At 35.1% G+C, this 22,478-nt stretch overlaps 2 protein-coding genes across 4 annotated transcripts in view; both read right to left on the bottom strand.

The window, feature by feature from the left end:
- Positions 1-22,478, bottom strand: part of LOC306998107 (uncharacterized protein) — a 514,861-nt gene that overhangs the window by 54,378 nt on the left and 438,005 nt on the right. The window lies entirely within an intron of this gene.
- Positions 2,876-21,646, bottom strand: sh3gl1a (SH3-domain GRB2-like 1a). 3 transcript variants are annotated; one of them, XM_079611900.1, is made up of 10 exons: positions 21,307-21,646; positions 16,516-16,584; positions 15,267-15,339; positions 12,705-12,848; positions 12,259-12,392; positions 11,553-11,711; positions 9,199-9,302; positions 7,285-7,418; positions 5,743-5,787; positions 2,876-4,059 (listed from the first exon to the last, which is right to left on the bottom strand). In XM_079611900.1, the coding sequence occupies exons 1-10, from the start codon at positions 21,349-21,351 to the stop codon at positions 3,866-3,868; spliced, it is 1,101 nt and encodes a 366-aa protein (XP_079468026.1). In that variant the 5' UTR covers positions 21,352-21,646; the 3' UTR covers positions 2,876-3,865. The 3 variants fall into 3 exon arrangements, with proteins under 3 accessions (XP_079468026.1, XP_079468027.1, XP_079468028.1); XM_079611901.1 differs by lacking the exon at positions 5,743-5,787 and having other exon boundaries at positions 3,322-4,059; XM_079611902.1 differs by lacking the exon at positions 15,267-15,339 and having other exon boundaries at positions 3,322-4,059; positions 21,307-21,529.

Here is a 22,478-nt window from a genome sequence, read left to right as displayed (position 1 = left end):
ATCTAAAATACAGTAAAAAACTGTAATATTGTGAAATATTATTACAATTTTAAAATAACTGTCTATTTGGATATATTTTTAAATGTAATTTATTCTTGTGATCAAAGCTGAATTTTCTGCATCATTACTCCAGTCTTCAGCGTCACATGATCCTTCAGAAATCATTCTAATATGCAGATTTGCCACTCAAGAACCATTCATTATTATTATCATAAACATTTCTCAATGAATAAAAGTATTTCCAACATAAAAAAACTAAACTAAAAACTGCTATTCTTTTTGAATTTTCGATTCGTATCCAGAAAAAAACAACTGTTTTCAACATTGATTATAATAAGAAATGTTTCTTGAGCAGCAAATTATATTAGAATGATATCTGAAGGATCATGTGACTCTGGAGTAATGATGCTGAAAATTCAGCTTTGATCACAGGAATAAAATACATTTTAAAACATATTCAGATAGAAAATGGTGGTGTTAAATTGAACGGTAAAACTTTTGAACGGTAGTGTATATATAGCCTACAGAAGTCACTTTCAAACCAAGCAGTTTTCTGTAGGGCAATGCAGCAAATTCATGATCAATGATGCAGAATCTGTAAAGGAAATGTTTCGCCCTTAGAAATGTACAATCGCCTGGATTCCCAAGCGTTCGGTGATCCACTCCGTGCTTTTCATTTCACGGTGAGAGAAACCCGCTCAGAGCGAGCGCGGACCTAAAGAAAACACAGACGGCTATAGTTTCCACCTTTATTTAAAATGAAAAATATACAATGTTCCCTGCACATTTTTATAACAAAACATAAATCACAAATGGATTACGCAGGAAATACTGATTCAAAGAAGCATTCTTTCTCAAACACTTTCTCAAACACATGAATGTCATAAAACTTGAGGCCTAACAATGTTTAACAGGGACAATAAGAGTTTTCCATTACATATAATAATAAAATATTATAACTTTTAAATGTAGTGTGAGCAACATTATGAAGCGTGTCATATGCCGAGCGTACTACAGTAGGAAGCATTGAGAAGCGTGCAAGCTAATATAGGGTTAGCTCCGAGCAAGACTGAACCTGATACAAATGTGATCTAGGACTAGAAAACACAATGACGCAAGCAAAGTAATAAGTTGATTCAGTGCTTTACAAAAGCTGCTCACAATACTTGTTTCGGGGTTACCGGACTTGCATGAAATCAGATTCGCTGACTAATTCAAGTGTAATCACACATGTAAAAGAGAAAGAGGTGCTGGCGGGATCTTTAGCTGCTTAATATTTTTTTTGTCTTCCATCTCTTTCTGAACGTGGTACGTTCACTGTACCTTTCATGCATTGACATATTACTGCGTTATGATGCAAAACAATGAACAATATGCTCTGAATCAGTTCGGATTTACTACTTTTACTACAGTAACTCTGGACAGATCTGATATCAGTTTTCAATGGACACAGACTCCAGTCTGCAGTTCCTCTCGTCATGATTCATCCAGCAACCGTTTTTGGGTTAAAAAAAGAAATCTAAAATATGATCAATAAGAATATGCCCTGAAAATGCTAGATAACCTAAACCGGTCCAGTCTCTCCATTTGGCATGTTGTTCAAAGATACAATCGAAAACTCTACTGAGCATCACTGTCATCCTAAGAATGTCCTTTAAAAAAAGTGGCGGTGTTTAATATGTTCTACGGAGGCCCTGAAGGGACATGGGGATGGAAAACGATACGAGATGGGAGGAAAGTTCATACGTCAATGTTTTTGCGTTCTCTCGCAAAGGTTTTGCGTTCCTCAGAGAAAAAAAAAAAAGTTTCTTGGGGGAATGCACAAGTTTTGCGAGGGAACACCAAAGCTTTGAAATACATTTTTTCCACCACCATGTCCCTTTAAGGCCTCCATAGCCGTTTAACTTTGTTGTCTAACTACAACTTGACATTTGCAGTGATTATTGACTATATCTTCGAAATCATAAAGCATTAAACGGTTTAATAATATCATTATAGTAATGAAAAGACGAACACAAGATCCACAATGACTTTAAATACAAAGATATATTATGTAAACATTTGCTTGGCACAGTTTTATCCACGGCGACATTAACACTCACGGGCAAAACTGTTTATAAATCCATTCTTAAGTCAACACTTTGTGCGAGAATGTTTTTACCGCAAAATTTGCTCTGCACACGTTGAATAATATGAATAAGTCCCTATGAGTTTAGCTGTACGGTAGGCCTAACGCAAACATACCTTTCCCTGAGAGACAGAAACTGAACTGGGGTTAGTTAGAGGGAACTTCTCAATTCCCTCTTCCAGAAAGGGGAATAAAATGAAAGCTGTATAAACCCAGAAGACAAACAATCTGGGCTTATAAACAGAATCACAAAAAGTGCTTCACACACTTAATTTCCCTTTTCAAGGACCCGTCGTCCCCGTGGAGCTGTGATATCTGTAATCAGAGGGATTGCATAAACCACAGCAGTGACGCGACGAGGCTTTAGTTGTGCGTCTCCCACTACAGAACGCTTCTCGAAAACACCAGTACAGTGCGGAAGAGGATTTGTAAAGGTTCCTTTTTTTCAATAAATAGATCAGGAGGTGGAATCATGAGTAAACAGAAGAAAAGAAAAGCAAAAACGATTGTTGCCTAATGTCTACATAAGCACGGACTGGTACTTCTGGTTCATCAAACTGCTGGATTTACCTCGTTTACATACTCATTTAAAAATAGAATTGGGAAGCAGGAAGTGAGGATTTATAGGAATAGTTTTCCATAATTATTTACTCACCCTCATGTCCTTCCAAAACCTTATGACTTTTCAATTTAATCAAACTGAATGTGTTTGGAGCAACATGAGGGTGAAACTTAATTTCTTTTTTTAGCTGAACTCATCTCTGTTAATGCTCATGCAGACAGTTTGGTTTTTCTGGATTTACTAATGACCTCTTTTTGTTTAGCATGAACATAACATGAAACTCAATGCATACAAAATGATTAATGCACAAATGAGCATTTAAAGGGATAGTTCACCCAAAAATGAAAATTCTGTCATCATTTACTCACCGTCATGGTGTTTCAAACCTGTAAGAGTTTCTTTCTCCTGCTGAACACAAAAGAAGATATTTTGAAGAATGTCAGTTGATGGACCCCATTGATTCCATAGTATTTTGTATCATAGTATCTTGTTTTAGGTTCAGCAGATGAAAGAAATTCACAGGTTTGGAACAACTTGAGGGTGAGTAAATGACAGATTTTCTCTGTCGATCTGACTTTAATTTTTTGGGTGAACTATCCCTTTGAGATAAATAAAAATAAAGCCAATGGGAAAGGGTTTGTTCATCTTTAATGTGAATCAAACTAATTACCATGACCATAACTATTGCATTATGAAGTATAAAATAAGTTATATTCTTATAGCGGAGTCAGAAAGAGCTGATCCCTGATTGACCGGGAGCTCATACGTGGCCACTAGAGGTCAGTGATTACCAACGAGAGACATTTCTTATACAGTAAAGATGCAGCTGAGTGCATTTGTAAGCAAGTAACATCATTATAGGAAACTGATACTAAAATAATATCCATTTGACTCTAGAATGAACACTCCCAAAACGGATTTATCTTTAACATACTTCACAATGATGTTTATTGTACTTTAGGGAATGGTAGTGTTATAATAAGATGAACTACAAAGCTGGACCTCAACCCTAAGTAACAAATACCCAGACACATACTGTATCTTTCAGGAGGTCAAAGTGCTCACAGTGAAATACAAGTAACACATTTTCCCCTTTTTTCCCTGTCTGTCTGTACCTGACATTGCACTTTCTCGTGCTGTTTTCTGTGTGTGTGTGTGTGTGTGTGTGTGTGTGATCAGTGCCGCAGGGGCACCATCACCTCCACGTAGTTACAGGGGAACAGTCCCGCCTGTCCGCGCAGGCTTCCCTCGTACCAGTTCTCGTCGATCTGATTGGTCAGCGTGATGACGTCGCCCTCGCTGAAGCCAAGCTCTCCGGGGTTCTCAGGATCAAAGTCGTACAAAGCCTTGCAGCACGGCTGATCTGTCGCTATGGAGACCACACAATGTTTGAGAATAGAGAGGATAAAGGGTGAAGATGCACACAGAGAGAGACAAAAATACAGAGAAAAAACAAACAGAGAAATGAACCATCAGTGGACTGATTTTTGTAAGAACAGAAAAGGATTTTTAACTATTTTTGAGAGAGTACGGTACAAAATAAGGATTCAAACAAAACAAAAGAAATAAAATGAATGCTATTTAAAAAATAAAATTATTAGCAAAACAGATTTTTGCTTTGTTAATTCTAGCAATAAACATCAAGTAATCTTAATTCTATGTTAAATTAAAGCTTAAATAATAATAGATAGTAATATAAAAAAATAAAGAAATACTACTAATAATAAACAATAAATACATTTTTTTAATAATTTCCATAATAATGAAGTTCAATGTTAAATAATAATAATAATAATAATAGATTGTAATAAAATACAAATAATAATTAATACAAATAATAAAAAATAAAATAATAATAATAGCTTGTAATAAAATGTAATCAAATGAATACAATTATAATAAAATTAAATTAGTAAATTTTATTAATTTGCTATCTATCCATCCATCCATCCATCCAATCTGCACACAGTGTATATATACACAACATTAATCATAATTATAAATATATAAATTATAAATGCTAATAAACATAAAAAACTAAAATGGTGTCAAGGTTGAATTCTTGGTTTGTAATTAATTATTAATAAACCTATATTTCCCATTACTTATAGAATGTTTTTGCTGGATTTTTCTTACACTAATCTAGGCAGCAGAGTTGAGTGCTTGACTAAGCTAATGCGTTTTAAGCTTGCTAATTTCCAAACCGTTAAATTTATATTAGATAAAAGGTCTATCTAACATAAATAATAGTTCTCTCTTCAACAAACCAGGGATTGGATCTTTATCAAAGAAAAAGAAAAGAGAGATACAGCAATTTGTACTCAACTTGTGGAAAGTGCTAATGAAAAAGAAATTAAAGCTTTTTTATGAAAACTGACCTACACAAACATATTTAGCATTTTAGGCACATGCACAACAACTTTCATGCGAAGGTGTGCCTCATGAAAGTGAAATTTATAGATAGATTTATCAAAGAAAAAGGACAGTTCTGCCACCTCCAAACATGCAGGCCACAAAAGGATCAATATTAGTTCTCAAGCTATCCAAACCCACCGTGCGCAAGACAACACTCATTACACATGGTCCATAACACCAAACTCTATTGGAATCACAGCGAATTGTGGCGCGTTCCAAATCAATCACTTATAAGTTCCATTTAGGTTTGGATGCTGCCTTAGAAGAGACCCTATGTAGACAGTAGACAGTGAGGCAGATCACTATGTTTAACAACAGCTTGTTTGCGTATGCGTGAGATGTTTAAAAACGGTTAATGCAGGTTTTAATTAATAACTTATTCAAGCTCCCCGGTGGATGATTCAACATGTGGCAGATTGATCCCGCTTTTGATTCATCTTATGAATGGAAAATAAATGTGTCACACATTTACATGAGTGAACTGTCTGTGCTCATCACGGGTTTGTTATGTGTGGGAGTGTATTTAGCAGGAGGGTGATTCACACCGCTCGTTTTCAATAGGAATTGAGGCCGGCAAAAGTCTGGCATAGAATAAAAGCCCTTCACCATGTCAAGTGTGTGCTTGCATGTGACTCACAATTACGTTTTTGGCGTGAAGATGTCCTGTTAAAGGAGGGAGCCGCTGACGTAAAAGAAAAACAAAAGTCAGTCTCTGACAAACCCACACAAAGACACACACAGAGACAGAGACACACACAAAGACAGAGACACACACTTTTCTTTATGCAGAGAATACCTAGATGACCTTCCTTGTGACACTTGCTAAACTGTTCTATATAATACAGAGCACTGAGAGAAACACTGTATCCCACAATGCAACACCAGTGTTGTTGTTAGCTAAAACAAAAATCGTTTTTAGTTACTGAAATAAAGCTGAATTAAAATAAATGTATATGATGAAAAACTAAAATTATAAATATTAACTGAAATAAGATGAAGTACTACAATTACTAATCATACAACTGAAATAAAAATAAATAAATATTAAAAACAAAACTTATAAGATGGCAAAAGCCCATAACAAATTTACTAAAACTTAAAATAAAAATAAAAGCTAAATATTAATTAATACAATAATAGTATATGAATAATACTAAAATACCACTGCAATTCACTGAACTTCTGTCAATCGTTTTCAGTATTATTGAAATGAATTAAAATAAAATATTAGATGAAAAGCTAAACTTAAAATACTCAAACTTATTTATTTCAGTTAGTTGCCAAATCAACATTTCTATTGTTTAAGTTGAAGTACTACAATGACTAAAACTGAAATACAAATACATTAAATCTAAATAGAAATATTAAAACAAACAAAAAATGACAAAAGCACAAGACAAAATTACTAAAACAAACTTGAAAATTAAATTAAATGAAAGCAGAAATATAAAAATAAAACCTAATTCAAAATAATAATATATACTAATATTATTATTATTATTATAATAAATACTATAAAATGGTGTCTGATTGAGCAATTGAAAGTAGTTTTCATTACTTCTTTTAGCATATGACTCAATTTCTATGAGAAATAAGCATTGTAGTCAATAAATATTTGCTTGGGTATGACTATGTTTTTCTAGATCTAGAGACATGACTTTACAGTGCTTTGGGAGGCCGCTTGAAACCTCAGACAGTCCGTTTCCTTAGAAGGTTCCATTATACACAAAAGCAAGTTATTGACTGTCTGGGGCAGCCAGGCTGGAGTAGGTTTTGGACACCCCAAATTTTAAAATAGTATTATGCGGCGTCTTCACAGCATGCTGGAGATCTGCTGAGCTTTTGGTTACATGAATCAATGAATATAACCAATTAGACTGATTTCAGTGAACCATTGGTCTTGGTTAACATGATTTTTAGAAGATTTTTCAAAAGCTGTATGTGTGAGCAAATGCATCATTAGTCACTTTGATATAGGACATTGAATCCTGAAGGTAGGTCTGTCCTTTACACACATAATGGCTATCTGTGTTTCATTCCAACCATTACCATTCAGATTATGACTCCCTGAAGAAATCAAATTTAAATCAAATCTACTCCACCTGAAATTTACAGTAAATGGCTGTGTGTTGAATCATGTTTTTACGAAGCCTCGTGTAAATGAACAGGACAAGCTCACCTGCGGATGAGTACGAGGGCGACGTAGGTGACGGATTCCAGCCTCCGTTAGAGTCTTCTGACTCGGAATAATCAAAGCTGGGTCTGGACACAGGCATGCGTTTCTGGCGCGGCTGAGACTGGGCCTTGTTCACTCTACAGAACACACGCAAACATGAACAAATTCATGCAAACACACTTCAATATTCAGAACACTTGGAATATATTTCAGAGGTCATATGGACTTCTTAAGATTTTTAAATGTTAAAATATCCATCTCTTAACCCAGTTTATTGTTTTTTGACTAATATTAGTATGCCATTCAAGGGTTTATCTCCCCCAAAGTGTAAACACTGAGCGAGTCTGCTCAGATCCATCAATCTTTTTTCCAGCTCAGCATATAGTGTTCTGGTTGTGACGTCAAAACTCGTAAATCTAATATGCCAGTGGTTCCCTTCAGATTTTCCTATTGCTTTTTACATTTATGAGTTAAATAAGGTATGTGGTAACCATAACTAGATATGGTATAAGTTAAAGCCACAATTTAATGAATTTAGACCATCAAAGATAAAACAGGCCATGAATGCAAAGCGAACGGGGCATTGTGATGCAACATGCAACAATGACACTTTAATACAGCATTGTCATGCAGCCGTTCAGAAAGACAAATGTTCCCATTTATATAGTTTACTTTGATGTGTCCACTGTCCAGTGTAGACGGCCTCAAATAGTTGTGGCAAGCATGTCAAAAAAATGCACCTGGTGCAGATATGTTGGATGGGTTTATTTTAAGCGAGACGATCGCGTTTGCTCTACACACCTACTCAACTGCTTACTCATGACGCAAAACAATACAGCTAAAAGTATTTCTAATATACTTGACCTTTTATTGACGTAGCCTACTTTTACCTGTTGAGAAAATGCCTTCACAAGCATCCATAGCCCGGTCCCAAATGGCACACTTCATATGCACTTACAGGTTGTGGACTTATAATGGGCACCGTGTACATGTGATCGTGAAGTCCACAAGACTGTAGGGTGTCCCATTTGTCATTTTAGGTTTCAGAAGGGTGCTCGCCACCTCCGTCTTTGCGGTTGATATGCGCCCGCGATGCAACAGACTTCTTCCCGACAGTCAAAGTGGCGCTACGTCACAAAAGTGTGGACTCATAGAAGGACCGCGAGTGTTTCGGTGCAATTTGGGACAGGGCCAATGATGCACGACAGGGGTGTTTGCAAGCTTGTTTGAAAATATGCTTTATTTTCTTTGTAAATCAGTTAGGTGCTTTTGCATCCTATTTTGAAGCTTTTGTCCCTATTCATTGTAACTGCATAAGAAAAAGGGGCCAAATACGTAATTACAAATTTCTCCTAGTGTGTTCCAGAGAAGTAATAATGTCAAATGGGTTTGGAAGGAATTGTCATTTATGTGATTAAGAAAGATACTCTTGCAATGATGCATGTTCAACAAGTATTTTTGGGGCTAGTAATAATATTTAGTTCATTGTGTTGTTATTATTACTTTATTTATTTATTTATTATTATTATTTTTAGAGTGGCTGAAATTGATAATTTAATCTTTCATAGTAGTTATTTAAATATTTTTCCTTGTTTACACAATTGATGTACTTTTTGTATTGCTTTGAGGTATAACATAGTAGATGTATGAATATTTGGAACGTGGGTCGATTACTTGGAAGCTTTGATTTGTGGATAGGGGGTGGGATTAAATCTTTTTTCTTTTTTTTCACTCCTTTTCGAATATGCAATAAACATTGACAATGGTTTTAAAAAAAAAAAGTATTTGGGTGTAACTATTGTTAATTATTATTATTTTTTATGTTTAACTTGATTTGATTTGTGTACTTGATTTTATTTTCTTGTCGGATGTTTTTTTTGCATAAATTCGAAATAAATAAATAAATAAATCTCTAACCTTTCTCTCATCCTCCCTGCCAGCTCCTCCAGGACCTCCATAGACTGTTTGTGAAACTGCAGCTGAGATTCGACCAGAGCTGCGAGCTGACTCACCTGCTCCACCTACAACACACAGACACACACGCGTACAACGCATTAAAATGTCATTGCTTTAGAAAAAACAGCTGCAATCTGTAAGCTAAATAAAAAACTAATCAGTTTTTTTTTGTCTTCTAAAAATACCTACACATCCTTGAAACAAAATGCAAGTTCTTAAGAAGCAAAATAACATGTGATAAAGAGGTTCAGTAAATAGATCTCAATAACCAAGTTTATTTTTCTTTACAGTATTTTCTTTCTTGTTTTTAGCATGAACCTCACTAAATTGTTCACTTGTTTAAATGAAAAATCAAACAGGACACTCTACATTCCTGTGGCATTCCACAGTGTGCTTCACTCAATTAAAATTAATGTTAAAACTAACATTGTTGCACTAAATTAAAACTACAAGTATTGTGATAAAAGAACAAAAATCATAATATGCACATGGAAACACCTGGAAGGAGCTTTATATATCCAAATCATAAATCATAAAAATGGGTTTTATGAAATGAAGATGTGACGGTAAACAATCCTATGATGACCTAAATGATTCATACATCAGTTTAATGTCATAAATCTGGGCCAGTTGCATAAACAAAGCTGCCAAGTTAAGACTGTCGTAAGAACAAGTCTGACCAACTTTTTATGTAACTGACTTAAAATTACGACCAGTCTTAAAGAAAAAATATAATATTAAAATATTAAATATCATTGGACTGCATGTCTACTACATATTCATGCACCATGGTATTTGGATGGTACTCACATGGCACACTGAGAAACTTTTTCTTAGCTAACATCAATAACTTTGTTTAATTACAGCCCCGTGCTAAAGATCGATGTGGCAAAGAATCAGAAATATCCCGAAGTTTTCTCTGGGCTGCAGTCCAGTGTCGATAAAAACAGACTGATAAATGTGTTGGCTCAGCAGACTGTCTGGAAAATATCCAGCACTCATTGATGTGGATCACTGTAGCAACATTACAATTATATGACTCTGGATGGCCCTGGACTATAACAACTTTCCAATAGGGGATCTTTTCATTTTTAGTAGTGTTTTCTCAGGCAAGCATCACTTGGGATTGGTGAAATTAAATTTCAGCATGAAACCCGTCCTGCACTGTTTGTGCTATGGATATTAATGATTTGTGATATCAAATTGTGTGTCTTATTAGAAGAGATGTGCCATTACTTCTGTTGGTTGCACTTTATTTTACAGTACGTGCACTTATGTACTTACAGTGTACTTGCCTAAGAAAGTACTGGGTAATATAAGGTACACGGGTTAAGGTTAGATTTAGGTGTAGGTTCAGGGTTAGTTATTGCAATTACTATTATAGCCTATAATTTATAGGTACATGTACATGGGGAACAGGACTGTAAAATAAATTGCTACCCTTATGTTTTTGGATGGTAAAACTGAAACTACTGTATTCCTTTTTTCATATTCTCTCTTTAATTTTATTTTTTAATGTTTTGCCATTTTAAATCATAGCTAAGAATCCATTTTCAAACGATATGAGTTTGCAAGGTTTTCCGAAATGGAAAGATAACGTTACAAATTCCGTTTCGCAAAACACATTAGTACCTCAATAATTACATTGCTGTTTTGGCAGGCCCATTTTTTACTAAATTGATTTGTGTAATTTGTGACTGATAACCATTACAGTTGCAGTATGTAGTATGGACAGCTAGCAGTTGAAATGGCTACTGCAGTCCAAAATTAAAAACATCTGAGAGAGCTGCGGGTTGCCAGATTGAGGACATGGAACAGGAACGAGAGCAATTGACAATGGAAAGCAACAAGCCTTACACTACAAGTTAATTAGCTAATGTATACGTTTGCAATGTTTTTATTGCCTTCCATAACTGCAATACGGTGTGTTTTCCAACAACTGGCAACCCAGGATGTTGAAAAACTACTGGGTGAAATACTACTGGGTAAATTGGCAGTAGGCGGGATCACACAGATCAAAACAAAAACAGACATTTCGATACAGAACGCACGTCAAAGTAGAATAACTGGGTTGGCTGTAGGTAGCATTGTTTTTTAGAGAAACAAGTATTTGAACTTGTTCTCTGCAAACATATGGTATTTGTATGCTTTAGTACAGGCAAAATTACATACAGCACCTTTAAAGACAGCTAAAAATAGACCACATACTAAGTGTCAAGATCGTCACCACAGTGCGAGGTCCATATATAAATACCGTGCGTTCAGCACCTTAAAACGAAGAGTTCAGATACTCTAATAGGCTGAAGTGAGCTTACGTCAGTATCCAGAAGGTTCTGCATGCTGGTTCCAGCTAAATCTTTGGACTCTTCGAACTTCTCCACCGCCATCCTGAGCTCCTCATCCGGAATCTTCCCCTGACGCTTCTTCTTGTAGTCATAATCCAGTCGACGGCCCTCAAGTTTCTTCAGGAGATGCTGAAGGAAAACCAGAGCATATTATTATTATTAGACCTACAGGTTTTAAGAGCTAAATTTACACGGATCATTTCTGAAAAATGCTAGTGATAAAAAAGTATGCAGAGGTTAGCCAATCATAAGAGAGGTAATTTACAAGTCTTAAATGTACAGTAAAAAACAATGGGTCAACAAGGGTGGAAAATGACCTTGAAAACTAAAGTAAGGCTTTTTGCATTGCAGAAACCTTATCCTTAACTAAGACTTAACATATAGGGAAAAAATTATAAATGATAAAAAAGTGCCCTTTAAATCATATTATTGTCGTTCTTATTCCAAAATTCTATTTTTAAAAATCTGTGAATAAATACATGAAATTATTATTATTGTGAACTTGTCTTTTTGATAAAATTGTCAGTTATTTTTCATAATAATATGATTTTTTAATAAAAAGTTTAATTACAATCCCACACAAGCGCTCAAACATTTAGCCAATGACTTATGAATTATAGATTTGATCAATAAACTCTGATTAGATTGCAGAAAGCAATTGATTGCAGTTTTCCACCTGTATGTCTTTAAGGTCCTTGTCGACTATAGTTTGGAAAGGGTCGATGAAGTTCTGCTTGACGTCAATGTCTAGAGAGTCTTTCACTTCTGCCAGTCTCTTCATGGCCTCTCCCATCTCCACTAAAGCACCACCTATAGATCGGGTGTAGAACATGAACAAAAATATTATGCAAAAATAAATAGAAAGATCCCATAATAGCTGAACAAAGAGCAATACAATACGCTTAAACACAGACACTCAACAGGTCTCTAATAATGAGATGCTGAGAATCTGAATAGATTTTTGTTTCATGTTTCGCTGTGTTTTTTTTTTTTTTTGTCTGATGGTACGTTACTGTAAAAATAATCATTCATACCTGGGGAAAATAATACGAATGAAATACGCTGTACAGTTTCCCATTACAGTTTTTTTGTAATGCTTATGAGAAAGAACTTTCCGTTTACCAAAGTTGGTGTCGTCTCCCAAGTCTCGGCCGTATTTGAGCATACACTCTCCCAGAAGGCCCTCTGCCTGTGGATAACCAAGGCTCTTCACCTGCCCGCGCATCTTAGACACTGTGTTCACCATGGTCAGTCTCGCTCTCGATGCTGAGGTACAAGACACAGAGACAAGCAGGCAGATGAATACAAAGAAACATACACTGCAAAAAAAACTTTGTCTTTTTCCATTACAAATATCTAAATATTCTTACATTCACATGAGAAGTAAAATGACAAGATATAAAGTCTTATAAAAAAAAAAAAAAAAAAAGGATTATTTTCCTTGTGGATAAAATATATATTTTCTTACCCTACTACTGGCAGATTTTTTTTCTTGTTTCAAGAATAAACTTAATAGAAGACAATTTTGTTTCAAGTAAATGTACCTTAATTAAATCAATACACTTTGATTTGATTTTAAAGAGCAATTGATTGCATTTTTCCTCCTGTACGTCTTCAGGTCGTTGTCGATTATAGTTTGAAAACGGTTGATGAAGTGTACTTGACCAAATGACACAAGATACTTTGTCTTGTTTTATCAAAAAAATATACTTAATTTATACTTAAAAACAAGAAAAAACATCTGTCAGTGGGGTAAGAAAAATATTGGTATTTAATTCAAAGGGAAAACAAGTTTAATTTTTAAGTCACTCAAGTCTTTATATATTATGTCGTCTTGCTTCTCAAGTAAATGTAAAATGAGTGCCACTATTATGCTTTTTTTGAACATTACCTTTCATGCAGTGTGTAATATAGCTATTTGTGAATGTAAATGGTCTGCAAAGTGTAAAAGTTATTGTCTCCTAAAAGAAAGAATCGACTCAAAAAAACGAGTCATCAGCAATTCCATTGTAAAAATGCAACAAATTTGCATAATGCCAGCCTATGGTCTTCATTGGCCAGCGGACAAAGTCTACTTTGCCTACAAAGCCTCAAACACTGTAGTTGTAGCTGAGACTGGAAGAGTTTGGTTCATGTTGTCGACATGTCGAGAAGACACTGTTTATAGCACTGCAAATCCACTGCTGCACTTCAACAGGACGAGGACTCACGCTGGAATTGATACGCTAAAACCGATGCCATCGTTACTTTTCGTGTCATTGCTTCTTCTCATTTCTTATTTGTGCATCCTCGTTTCCTTCCCTCACTTCCTTTCCTCTCAGCTCCACCCCTCATTGGATGAGAGGGAAGGATGCAAAGAAAGAAAAAGAGGAATCAAAATATATCTTATTTGTATATCAGAATATTCTTGATCACTCGAGTCACTTCACAGCCTCATCAGCTGCGCTCAAGAGATCTGCCCTTATGCTGTTGAAGTTTGAATATTTAAAGGGGTGGTAAAATACAATTTTTACAAGATGTAAAATAGATCTCTGATGTCTCCAGAGAGTGTGTGTTAAGTTTTAGCACAAAATACCCCACAGATATTTTTATAAAGCATGTTAAAGTTGTCACTTTTTGAGGGTTTGCAAAAACGCACCGTTTTGTGCCTGGCCCTTTAAATGCACATGATCTGCTGCATAGGGCGGGGTTTCAAGAGCTCGCCTCGCGTGTGTTAGCAGCTGCGATTACCTCACGCAGACACACTAAAATGACAGAAACTGTTCTGCTTTCAATGTTAAAACGGAGTCAGACAAAGATGGAGAGACTCAAGATGAAGTGACAACATGTAGAATGCAACAGGACGTCTCTGAAAGGTTAGTTGATGAATTTATGTTGCTGATGTGGAGTTAACTATCTTCAATTAGGATATTCTGTCATGATAATCTATACATCGCTCGTATAGGAACTGTTGAGAGATGCACACAGAGGGACTTTCTATTGCATGTGCAAAGATGGATGCTAAAGTTTGAGCTGACTCACAAATGTACTCTAATACAACAACTCTTCCTCTTCTTAACATGGATTGTGTGTTCAGGGGGCGGGGCTTGTGTACATTTTAGACTTGCTGATGTCACTAAACCCTGAGGAATGTCGTGTAGTCATTACCAGCTGTTTGTTGTAGTCCTTTTCTTTAAAAGCAAATATCTTCCTTTGCTTTGAACTTTGAGCGTTGTAACTTTGCAGATGTTGTTTATGCTCAAACAGCAACATTACACACTAACAAAAGTTAGAAAAGTGAAATCATACTTTACCACCCCTTTAAGAAATTCATAATAAATAATTAAGCAAGATGCCCTGTTGAAATATGCGTGCTATATGATTCATTTAAACTGCAAAGGAAAAGCATAAATTAAAATGATTGTGACAGATGTGAAGGGGGAGGAGAATGTGTACGTGACTCAGGTTTCTCGACAAGAAAGACTTCCGCATAGGATTTTGACCTTGAATGCATGTAAACCTATTGTAGCCAAAAGACCTCCAAAACAAAATGAAGAACCTTTAAAATAGCATAATAAGGGCACTTTAAGAATGTTTAGATATGTGCATAAACATGTCAAAAACACTTAACGTGATTATTAAAAACTGTATTGTATTTGACTTTGAATTCAGCACATGGGGAATATATTTAGTATAGTTTTTCACCTGGGTTGGGCTGCAGGTATTCAGTAGTTTTGCAGAGCACGTCTGATATGGCTTTACTGGTGATGTCAGCCTTCTGTGAAGCACAAATGTCAGAGTACAAGTGTGTGTCTTTACGTCACACTGTCCACAGAGACCACACATCGACAGCACTCACAGTCTTAAAACAATCAGCAGCGGTCACACCAAACTGACACATTCAGAAAGCTGACTGATACCGAGGTAAAGGAATATTCCGTGCTCTTTACAATGTGAGCTTGAAAGACTGCATTTGTGGTCTGCTGCGGTTTACCACAGAAAATCATGCAAATTATGCGTTTCAAAGCAGAAATGTGAAGCTCTTACAGGAATTCCTCAGTAAAAATTTGAGTTATGAGCGGTAAATTTGTCATTTTGAGATGGGGTCACTTCTCTAGGTGACAGATATTTTGGTTATTCATTACTGACGCAATTCCTGTGGGCGGAAAATGTATTATTAAACACTTTTTTTTCTTTTCAGTCTAATGCCAAGTACTATTAAAGGCAGTATTTGTCAACATTTAACAAAAACACTTGTAATTTCTGAGGATAAAATGGGCAATAATAATAATAATAGGAATTTAACTTTTTTTATCGCTTTTTTAAAAACTGTCCTCATGCTAATTTCAATTTGCCTGTTTAGTAATTCTGCCCCTAAAGGTTTAATGTCTAGGCGCATCATAATTCCCCTTTAAACTAAATTGCAGAAACTCATGTTCTGATCAAATATTTCTTGCGAGAACAATGATCAGGCTTGACTCTGATATTATGTCTCTCTAATACACAAATGGCATTTAGATCTCATATTTTCCTAAGGTCTTGTACTGTTAAAAATGGTATCACGCGGGTGGGAATATGCATATGGAGATGATATGGAGATGATGTTATGCATAGTAAATATAGGCATTGTGAGCTCCATATACAGTATGGTTATTTCAAAGATATGGAGTGGAGATGCATTTATAAATCTGAAAACGTTTGTGTGTACACAAAATCTAGCTTTTGTGTGTATGCACACTTTTAGGATGAAATCTACAGAAAGTTTTATACATGAGGCCCATGAAGTTTTGTGTGCCAGCGAATTGCACCTGATTATTTGTGAGACGATGTTTCAGGACAATTTTATTGTTGAATTTATTACAATAACTTTCAATAAGTAGGAAGAAGGAAGCCTTGATCATATTTAAGAGAACTTGAACATTGCTACCACAATGTGAATGTTAAAATGTGTTACCTTCTCAAGGTCTTTGAAGTCCTCATCCAGTTTGGTTCCTTCTGCACCTCCCACCTTCTCACTTACCATCTAAAACACATCAGTACAAGGACTTTCAATGTTTTTTTTTAGTTTTTTTTTTAACCAAACTAATGATATTTTATATCCCTACCATTATATAAAATATGTAGCATTTTTGATAAAACTTTATTTTGGTATTGGGCAAATAGAGAAAACATGATCCTTCAGAAAACATGCATGAGCAACAAAACACATTTGTGAGATTGTAATACAAGATTCAAATACAAGAACCATTCATTGGTTTGCAAATGTAAAGACAAAGAGAGATCAGCTCTTAGATCTTACATCTAAAACCCTGCTGCACATTCAGTTCACGTTACAGAACGAGCAGGAAAGAAAGAGCAGTGATGTTTGGCATGTAAGGAACTTAAATGGTTGCCTTTGCGTGTTCACATAAGAACCTTGTTTGTGAACTTTGTCACAAACTCTATAAAATGTATTTAAAGCACATGCGCATATGCAACGTTTCCCAATTCCATTCCTACTCTTTTCCTATTCATTTCTCATCCCTCTGCACTACACTGTATATTAATTTAATATCCATCTAACTAAAAGCTCAAATAAAGTGGCTAAGTTTTAGTGACCACCAGGTGAAAGTCAAATCATTTAGAGACATAGGCTAGTAATAGCACACTCTCCTGAGCCTTACCAAACACTACTAATATCACTTGTGTGTGGAAGAGTGAAAAGAAATAAGAAAAGGGAAGGAAAGAACTTCGGCCAGGAATGGGCTCTAAGGGCCCCTGTGGAGTTCCCCATCTGAGCTATTCCTGTTGTTCGTCAATGATACTTCCTGTATGGGCGGCACAAACGCTTGTTTCACACACAAGCACTTCTCCTATGAGCTGAACGCTCCAAACACAAACACAGAAAATATAAGTGGTGTATTGTATTCCAGTAAACAGGAAGCGTTTTGTGTACTGACATCATCCCAAAGGGAAACAATTCAAACAAACAGCACAGCCTGGGTGGCATAATCCAAGCTAAGAATTAGGCCTACTAAAAAAATGTCTTAAGGCTGGAATACATTACATTACTTCTGTGCATTTTTGTTGCCGATTGTCAGTCTAGATATGTCTAGATCAGGGGTTTCTAAAGTGTTGGACACGCGCATGTCAGGGGAGGCGCGGAGTAGGGCTGGGCGATAATAAAAAACCACGAATCTAAAGAAGTTGTGTGTTTTTTTAGGTTGTTAAGTAAACAAATTAGCTTTCAGTAAGATTTAGTTTGGGCGCAGTACCAAACCATTCATTTCCATTTATTTTTTCACAGCACAAACAAAAAAAAGTAAAATTTTTCAGTTAAAAATGACCGAACAGCACCAGAAGTTATGTAGTGTATTCCAGCTTTTAGTCATCATCATTATTGTGAATTATTGTTACCGTCTAGTGCTTGATTATTGTTACTGTTGATTTTCCATTAATTTCCATTTAAACATTTATCAAATTAATTGTTGCGCTGCACACATCCCTAGGAGTTGATTAGTGTAGAAATATCACAGTAAAACATTCAAAACTTCTCTCCCTACAAAATTTCACGGCTCTTTGAAACTAATACTCATACTGACCAAATATTGAGCATAATCATAAACACACACCCAGTCTTCAGAGAGAAGGAACACGTGTACATGCGTGTTTTATTGACAACCCTTTATACAGTGGCTCTATTGTTTGGCTCAGAGCCGCTAATGTCCTAATATGACTCAGATGTAGGTGTGGACACTTGACTACACTGATCTGTTACCTAGAATATGACAAATGAGATACAGTTGCACAAAGCTATCCATTTCATATGAATCTCGTCTTAAAGAAGTGTATCCATGTCATGAAATCACATCTGAGGTGATCTTGTGATACATTATCAATATGGATTCAGTTATGCATCAATACTGATTTTTTTTTACAAATCCTGATGAACTGATATGATAAATCAATTTAGGTTTAAAACATGTTTTACAATGCTGCATGCTTTGATATGAAAGGGAAGTCATATGGTTTGCATAATTATCTCTGCCCTAAAGCAAATCTGACAACTTGGTTTCTAGCGTGCAGGAGCATCAGCTTTACACAATAGACAATACAATAGGAAATACACAACTTAGCCCACATGGAAACACAATTTAGTTAAAAACTCTCCGCTCCAGTACAACAATACAAGAGACGTCAGTGCAATAAACACTTCTCTTGTCAACCTGTACATGTAAGTGCCACCTAGAACAAAAAAGAGCAGGTGATAAAGAAAGTACGGAGGGAGGGAAAAGTCTGAAAGAAAACACCTGTTCTTGGTGGGCAGGTTCTGTACTTGGCTGTGAACAAGAACGACTAAACTAACACTGAATTCTTCAGTTCACACACCTCTTATAAATCTTTCACAAAAATATAGCTTGTGTGCAGTGATCTCTAAGATTGATTATTTAATCCACAAATTTAAAATTGCTGTCTGCGGAGGATGAGCATACTAGCATTCCGTATGCAATATTTTTAATTGTCTATTGATGGACGTTTAGCTGGTTTGAGTAAGGTAAACTTAAATAAACAAATGAGTTCAATCAAATTACATTTTATTAGTATTTAGAACTTTCTTTTTCAAGATTATGGTAGCTAGTTATGGCTAGATATGTTTCCACTACTAAAAATATTTAAATTGAGATTACATGATAATTTTAAGTTAAATGTATGAATTATCTTATAGTTTAAGCTAATTATATATTATTTATATTCAAATATTTAAAGTTAAGAGCAATTAAAATGTTTGACTACAACATAAAAATCTGCCAGTTCTGCTTGCTTAATCCTTGCATTTCTTAACTTATATACTTTTTTATGTAACTGATTACTTTTTTTTTTTACCGAACTCAAAGTTTTGCCAACTCATTCGGGTTTACAGTGCATCATATCATGCTGTTTTACTTTTAAGACAACATGTCAAGTTAAATCTGTTCAACTTTTGAGACTGCATTCTTTTCAATTTCAAATGGTGACATAAGATCAAGATGGGACATGCTTTCTGTAAAGACACACACAAGCCAGTACGAAAAAAGTTAACTAATGACTTAGTCTCTAGTAAGTATGAACATCAAGAAGTTCTGCATTTTCAACCCTGCATGCTTTAGGTTTTATTGTAATAATGAGGCTCAGTGACTTTAAGGAATCCCGTCTGATGCTTTCACCGGATATATCTGCGACATGTAGGTGCACGTTAGACTTGTTTTGCTTAAACAAAAAGGGTAAAGGAATGTTAGTTTGGCTGAGGCCAAAAACCTTCAAGCGAATGCCTGAAATTGCATGTGCAAAAGTGTGCACTCACTGTTTTATAAACAGGCTTCATTCTGATTAAATGCATGACGGAGTAGACGACATGGATTAAAAACTAATCCAGTAAAAAAAAAAAAAAAAAAAAAAAAAAAAAAAGAGATATCATCTGAGAATCTCATTCAAAATCACTTTCTTTATCTGCCTGGCGTGGACTTAAACCACTAGATTCACAAGTATCTGAAAAGGGTTGTTTATAAATCAAACAATGAAATAAAGCAGCATTATTCACACTGAAGAGAAAATAACTGAGGTAATTTGATACAACTGCATCTTTAGTCATAACTTTCTTTGAGGTACTTACATTGCAAATGTTTGGGAAAATGGTGGGCAAAGAAATAATGGAATGAAACAGGAAAGCAAAGAAACAATGATCAATGATATTATATAATGATATAGCCTATTGAAAATCATTTAAACATTATAGCAGTATTTGTTGCACACAAAAAAACCTTTAAAAGTAAAAGGTGCATCATGGTAATGATGATGATTAGTTTTTTTTTTTTTTGTTACAGTAAAGAGAATTAGAGTGTAAAATAAGTATAATCATAATGTGAATCACATTGAAAACATTGCAATAGTCCTAAAAACCCTTAATTTTGTTTATGCAAAATAGAACTACTTATACTTTTCCTCTTGACTGTGATATGGACATTTTTTCATACAGTATGAAGGATACATATGTTTTCTCCACACATTACTGATAAACATTGTATGCATCCCCTGCAGACAGCTCCTGAGTGCACATCAGCTACCTAAACTGCCAGCAAAGTACACGTGCTTCCAGCTCAAAATACACAGCATATTCATTTCATCTGAACTGTGTTAACCACATGTTGATCAAGGCAATGCAAAAAATATGTTGCAATATTTTATGATCCTTCCAGTGCATTAACAGTCAGCAACCGGTTAACTCTTTGATTGTGTCATATCGTATACTTCACTATACAAACCTAGATATAATAACATATTTAAAGGTCTAACTTTATAGGCTTGATTCGGAATCATATGAGCTTGATTTATTCATAAAGTGCTTCTATGGCTAGAACATTTCTACTGGGTGACAAATCGGTTTACTTTTTTATATAAACATCTAATAAAAACAATAAAAGTCAATAAAAAGTATAACATATATATATACTACTAAATTCCCACGAAGTGTCTCAAAATGTAGGCTACTGAGCTGCCTAACCAGACGCGTTCAAAACGCACTTGTGATCGCCAGATATGCTGTCTATGTAGGGGGCTCACTAAGTTACATTTTGAAACATAGTAACTTTACTTCACCACAGCAGAAAAGACCCCGAAGTTGAACAGATACCGCACATGTTTCTTTATAACTTACGGTATATTGTTTATTTGTTGTTGTATCTAGTCTGTAAGTGTATGCTCGTGCACCAGTTGACGTGGAAACACTCACCTGACTCGCTTTATAAAACTGTTTCTTCAGACCGGCAACAGACATTTTTGCGTCGGATCCTTTCGCTTTGACTATTTTAGATGTTATTTAATTCACCCAATATTTAAAAATGAAACTGTAGGCGTATAGAGCTGTGAAAAGAAACTTTCACGGAATCACAACTTCTTCTTCCTGCTCGGCCAGAGTTTGAACCTATAGTGCACTGCACGTCACACTGCGACGCGACGCACGCAACTAGAACGCTCCCATACACGCGTCGCGTATAATAAGAGAGTTCTGATTTGTCAACTGGTTGCCGACGTCAGGATTCCCATTGATCGCATTGCACCGTTTCTAAAACATGTGACTTTCTTCTCAGTTAATTTTGTGATACATTATGTTTATTACGTGTTTTATATTACTGCTGTATGTACTTTGTTATGTAGCCTATCTCTGGCAATAGAAAAAAAATATTATGGCATAACTATCTCAGACCCAGAAATAGAAACTCTCCAGCTTCCGGGTTTAACTTTCGTCAGTGAAAACTGTTTTTCTTTAATGTTTACCACACTTAATACATTATGGACCGGTTGCACAGACAAGGCTCAGATTAAGCCATGAGTAGGCTAGGCCTTTCGTAGCTTTTATGAATGTTCCTTGGAAGAAGAAGAAGAAGAAGAAGAAGAAGAAGAAGAAGAAGAAGAAGAAGAAAAAAGAGAAGAAAAAAAAAACATACTTTTGAGACAAAACAATGAAAAGTTGCTTTCAGTTAAAACAGCTCAAACATCCATTTTAGTCTGGAACTAAATGTCTGTGAAACCGGCCATAAGTTTGTTATAGGCCTACATGTCTTTACTAAAAACAGCAATCAGCATGAATTCACAAATATCCATACATTTATTTACACATTAAAAAGAAACCTGTAACAACCTGAAAATAAACGTTTATATATATATATATATATATATATATATATATATATATATATATAATTTTTTTTGCCATTGAGATGACTTGGGAAAAGTGTCCCAATCAACCTGAATTCACCCTTATTATATATCACCCTATATTGAATATCTTAACTATTGCATATATATATATATATATATATATATATATATATATATATGTGTGTGTGTGTGTATATATATATATATATATATATATGAATAGATAATTCAGTGAAGTAGTAG

The sequence above is a fragment of the Phoxinus phoxinus genome (genome assembly GCF_949152265.1).
Source record: "Phoxinus phoxinus genome assembly, chromosome: 5".
Classification (NCBI taxonomy): domain Eukaryota; kingdom Metazoa; phylum Chordata; class Actinopteri; order Cypriniformes; family Leuciscidae; genus Phoxinus; species Phoxinus phoxinus.
This window is presented reverse-complemented; position numbering and strand designations above follow the sequence as displayed.

Coding starts and splice junctions, on each gene's coding strand:
- sh3gl1a (XM_079611900.1), bottom strand. CDS start 21,351: ATGTCTGTTGCCGGTCTGAAGAAACAGTTTTATAAAGCGAGTCAG. Junction 11,712..12,258: donor AGGACCTTAAAGACATACAG/GTGGAAAACTGC, acceptor GTTTTCCTTCAG/CATCTCCTGAAGAAACTTGA. Junction 7,419..9,198: donor GCAGGGAGGATGAGAGAAAG/GTTAGAGATTTA, acceptor TGTGTTCTGTAG/AGTGAACAAGGCCCAGTCTC.